At 54.3% G+C, this 5341-nt stretch overlaps 1 protein-coding gene across 1 annotated transcript in view; it reads left to right on the top strand.

Annotated features, from left to right (window-relative positions):
• CCDC86 (coiled-coil domain containing 86) overlaps nucleotides 1-4986 on the top strand; it is a 15819-nt gene extending 10833 nt beyond the window's left edge. Inside the window, exons 3-5 of the mRNA XM_006169622.3 lie at nucleotides 1741-1870; nucleotides 3971-4045; nucleotides 4141-4986. Of these exons, the coding sequence (XP_006169684.1) occupies nucleotides 1741-1870; nucleotides 3971-4045; nucleotides 4141-4260 (325 nt within the window). The 3' untranslated portion in view covers nucleotides 4261-4986. The remainder of the gene's footprint in view (nucleotides 1-1740; nucleotides 1871-3970; nucleotides 4046-4140) is intronic.
• Nucleotides 4987-5341: the final 355 nt, after the last annotated feature.

The following is a 5341-nucleotide window of genomic DNA, read 5'->3' on the forward strand; positions in this document are numbered from 1 at the left end:
AAAAAAAAAAAAAAGGAAATCACCACCCCCCAGGGGGGATGGCCACGTTGTAATCCCTTCTCCTCCATTCTCCTCTTGGAATCTTGGGCACACACGCACACGTGCCCAGGGTGAGTTTTAAGCCACCGGGTCCAGGACGCGAACCACGGTCAACTGTGTGGGAGTCCGGCGACATAGCCACTACGCTAACTGCTGGTCCCAATGTGTCAAGCATTTTAATAAGGATTGGCCAGGGGAAGAGCTGGTTCAAACGTGGAACAGCGTGTATCATCTCATTGCATCTCCACATCAGCCCTATCAAGCAGGTGTTATTCCCATTTTGCTGATGAGGAAACGGAGACTCAGGGGTCCTAAACAGATGATGGATACAGGATCTGAGCACAGATCTGATTCCAAATCAGCTTTAAATGGTTAAAGAAGGAACACTTAAGATCAGGAATACACCAGGACACTTGTTTTCATTGTGTGTTTACTTTAATGATGGACATTTTCAAGCATACAGAAAAACGAGAGAGCACGGTTTAATGCAGCGGTCCCCAACCTTTTTTGGCACCAGGGACCAGTTTTGTGGAAGACAGTTTTTCCTCATTGGGGGAGGGGGTGCAGGAGGGTGGCTTCAGGATGATTCAAATGCATTACCTTTATTGTGCACTTTATTTCTATTATTATTGCATTGTAATATATAATGAAGTAGTTCAACTCACCATAATGCAGAATCAATGGGGAGCCCGGAGCTTGTTTTCCTGCAACTGTTGATAGAAGGTCCCATCTGGGGACTCCTAGGAGACTCTGATGCTGCCACTGATCTGACAGGAGGTGGAGCTCAAGTGGTAACTGAGTGATGGGGAATGGCTGTAAATACAGATGAAGCATCACTTGCCTGCCCACCTGTCACCTGCTGTGCGGTCCAATTCTTAACAGGCCATGGACTAATACCAGTCCGTTGCCTAGGACTTGGGGACCCCTGGTTTAATGAACACTTATGTTCCTATCACCACCTTCGACAGTTCTCAGCATCTTACTGGCCTAGCTTCATCTTTGGTCCTTGACATTTTCTCTCTCTTTTGGTTTTCCTGAAGTATTTTACAACACGACCTAAATAGATCATCCTTCCCATAAATCCTTAAATGTGCATTACAGAGGTCATTTCATTTCTCCCGTGACTTTAAAAGTAGTAACACTTAAGAAAATCTGGACTTCCTTGACATCTGCCAATGCCCACTCCCTCTTCGCATCTTCCCTGCCTGGGGGAGGTTCTGAATCATAACAGACAACTACCCATTTTTGCTGTTCTGAAGTGGAATAGAGCTGCCGCTGTAGGGAATGAGTACCCCCTTCTCCAGAGGACTCACACCCTGACCAACTGCCCCAGACAGAAGCAGCAAACCTTTACAGCAGAGGCCATGTGGCCCAGATGCTGTGGTCACAGAGAGGGATTCAAGTCCTGACTGCTGCTCAGGAACAAGGTGACCTTACACAGTTATTTAACCTCTCAGCCTGGGTTTGCTTCCCTGAGAAATGGAGGGAACAAGAGTGCCCACTTCAGAGGCACATACCCAGGGTTTGAGAAATGGCAGCCAGCCCGGTCAGGTGTGCCATGCCGAGTCTCTGCAGACCTGGAGGGCAACTGCTGGGAAAGCAGGGAGGTGATTTTGACGGGGAAGAAGTTCCCAAGTCTGTAGCTGAGAGAGAGGGGGCAGCCTCCCACAGTGCCCACAAGCTCCCTCTTCGCCCATCCAGGTTCTCCCAGATGGTTCAGGACAAGCCCCTACGTACATCCTGGCAGCGGAAGATGAAGGAGCGGCAGGAGAGGAAGCTGGCCAAGGACTTTGCCCGGCACTTAGAGGAGGAGAAGGAGAGGCGCCGGCAGGTGAGGGGCCAGCCGGGGTGAGGCTCTGGGGGCTGAGCCAGGGTCTGCTGTAACCGAGGGTGGAGGAAACTTGCACATGTGCCTGGGGGAGGCTGACTTGGTCGTGAGACATTCTTGAGCCCAAGAGGAAGGGCGCCCCAGAGGAAAGGAGCCTGACCAGAGCAGAGGCGTCATGAGGGTAGGGCTTCCCACTGCACTGTCCAGCTGAGACTGGGCCTCAGTAAGCGGCTCAAGGACAGGGGTCTCCGAGAAGCGGCTGCCACATACCAGCAACATGGATGGCCCTTTCCTCCACTTCCCTCCCATTATCCATCCCAGTGCTACAGATGCCCCAGAAGAGGTTCACCCCAAAGTCTTCAGTTTCCAGGGAGCTCCTGAAAAAGGCCCAGCTGCACCAGTGTCAGCCGGGGACCATCTTCAGTGGGATGGCAGAGGGACACTCAGAGGCAGCACACAGGAAGAGCGAGCTGGTGGTGATGCTGGTCAGCGATTCTGCTACCGCAGAAGCAGTCACTCTTCGGTGCCCTCGGGGCGTAGGAAGAGCGCTGACCCCAGCTAAGACCCTTGCCCCCAGTGGCACAAGGAGCACTGGTCCCAGATCCCAAGAGACTGTCTCATCCTGGCTCCCCTGTCTAGGTTTCTCCCAGTGATATCGAGGGTACCGGCTATGCACGGACTCTGGGACGCCCATTCGGTATTAATCCAATGGTCCATCCTGGGGCTGTGGGCCCTGCCTGGCCATTGAGGAGGAGCTGGGCCAAACATCCGTCATTCAACCCCTGCTCTGAGTCGCCCCCACCCAGCCAATGCCTTAATGCATGTTGAGGTCTTATCTCACTTCCTCTGTGGCCCTGGCTCCCTCTTGGGCAACTCGGAGCTGCCTTCTCACTGTGCACCAGGGTGGTGCTCCTGCCCAACCCAGCCCAGACCTCCCCCCGACCTCAGGAGCTCGTGTCTCACTTCTCCTTTCTCCCTGGGGGCCCAGGCCACCCCTGCCACCCGAGGTTGCCAAAGCCAAAAGAGGCACCTGGCTGTGCGGCAGCCTTGGAAGTGATGTTCCTGCTCCAGCCCTGTTAGAGGACAGAGTCAGCATAGCCAGAAGTCACAGACTGCCCGTTCCCAGGGCAAACCATCAGGGCCCCAAGATGTTGGGGGTGAACCTCTCACAGGTGCTATTCCAACCCCCACGTGTGGACCCACTCATTTGTTTATTTTTATTATTTTATTCAACTTTATTTATTTATTTATTTATTTTAATTTGACCAGAGGGGGACAGAGTGAGAGAGAGAGAGAGAGAAAGCAAGAAAGCAAGCCGCCAGGCCCAGGACTCGAACTGCAGTCAGCCATGTGGGAGTCCAGTGCCCTTAACCTCCACACCACTTGCTGGCCCCCATTCATTTATTTTTTTAACATTCTTCTTTAAAGATGGGGAAACTGAGGCACAGAGATGTAGCCAGAGGACTCATTTATTTTTTTAACATTCTTCTGAGGTCAGCTTTACTTTAAAGATAGGGAAACTGAGGCACAGAGATGTAGCCAGAGGTCATCTGTTGAGAAAGTGGAGTCAAGATTGAAACCCAGGCAGAGCCCTAGAGCCTCTTCTCTGTGCTCACTCGCTTCCCAGCCCCCACTGTGACACCTCAGGAGCCTAGCCCTCTCCCCGCTCCTGGGCACATGGGCATCCGAGGGAGAGGGGGAGTGAGGGAACCACCAGCCCACTCCTCCCTTGGCAGTCGATGAGGAGGCCAGTATGAGGGCTGCTATCTACAAATGCGTGAATTTCTAGGTGGGGGCCACCCAGGTCTCCGGCCACCGAGTCCTGCTGTCTCGGCCCTGTCCTCAGCGGCCTGTCTAGGCACCTGCCTTCTAAAATGGAGTCCGAGACTATCCACTAGAGTAGACCTCTAGGTCCTGGTCCCACAGACACAGGGACTGCTCCTTGCTGGCCCGCCACCCACACGTCACTAGGAACAACCTGAAACCCACGGAGGAGGGCCCATCCCCCTCCATCCCAGAAACTCTGCCAGCTCTCACTCCTCTGGGACCTGAGAGACCAAGCCTCGGCTCCAAGACTCAATCCCTGTCCCCCTTGTGTTCCAGGAAAAGAAACAGCGCCGGGCCGAGAACCTGAGACGCCGCCTGGAGAATGAGCGGAAGGCAGAGGTTGTCCAAGTGGTGGGTATCTCTCCTCTCACTCAGGAGATTGCACTTGTAAGACCTGGGCCCTGCCTCTGTGCCACACTAACGCCTTGCCCTCTTGCCACCCTCAGATCCGAAACCCTGCCAAGATCAAACGGGCAAAGAAGAAGCAGCTACGCTCCATCCAGAAGCGGGACACCCTGGCTCTGCTGCAGAAGCAGCCGCCCCAGCGGCCAGCAGCCAAGGTCTGAGCCAGAGCTGCCGAGGCCTCCCTTCGCCAGCAGCTGTGTCGGACATGGCAGATCTCTGGCCACTGGTTGGATGCCTCTGCTGGAACTGACGCTCCACCTCTACAGCTCCAAAACGAGGTCCTCACCCTCAGGTGGGGCTCCTGAGCCTTCGAAGGTTCTTGCCAGGTCTTCGTGGGACAGAGGCCCAGAGGGGCTGGGCCCTGGCCAACACTGAGGGAGAGAAGAGGTTCGGTTCCCCACTCCTTCCCCCTCCTCCAAGTGCCTTCCGATCAGGAACAGCAAAATTCTCTGGTTCTTCATGAGCTGCTGACTAGACAGTAATTCCCCCAGTGTGTATGTCCTGTGTCAGAGTCCTGGGTGCAACCCAGGCCTGGAGGCTAGCAGTCAGAAACCCCAAAGCCTGCTCTGGGTGCCTCTGCACCCCTCAGCCTTGTTACTTTGCAAGCCACATCTAGCCTCTCCCCACTTTCCAACACTGAATGATAGAAACGAGGCTGCAGGGAGTGGGGTCTCCCTTTAGCACCCCCTCTCCCACACCAGACTGCATAAGCCCCAAAGACATGACTAACACATGCGCATCCCGTCTACAACAAAATTATTTATTAAATGCCTGTGGTACATAGGCATGAACCTAGGCGCAGGGAGTACAGACAACAGGCAAAAGCCCCTGCCCTCGAGGAACTTCCATTCTGCTGGGGAAAACCTAATAAACAATAAAAGACAGTGTGTCCTGGGGAAGTGTGCTGTGAGTCCAGGAAGGGGGAGGAGGGAGCACAGGTGCGGTGCTAGGAGGGGGTGTCTGCTCAGTCCATGGTCATCTTCCTGCCCCACTTGCCATGCACCTGCAGTGGGCCTGGCTCCACCTGACACAGCAGAAGCTACACTCTTGCCAGCCCAGCCTTCAGTGGCCCAAGGACCACTGGACCAAGATCCCACAAGAGTGACTCTTCCACTAACATTTTACCCAGCAAACATTTACTGCCACCGACTCTCAGTGCCCCGGGCTGCGGAGCCTAAACTGCCCTCTGCCCACAAACCCGTGTGGGTTAGAGGAAACAGATGCAGTGCAGTGGCAGTGATG

The sequence above is a fragment of the Tupaia chinensis genome, unplaced genomic scaffold (assembly GCF_000334495.1).
Source record: "Tupaia chinensis unplaced genomic scaffold, TupChi_1.0 Scaffold147351_1, whole genome shotgun sequence".
In the NCBI taxonomy this organism is placed as follows: Eukaryota; Metazoa; Chordata; class Mammalia; order Scandentia; family Tupaiidae; genus Tupaia; species Tupaia belangeri.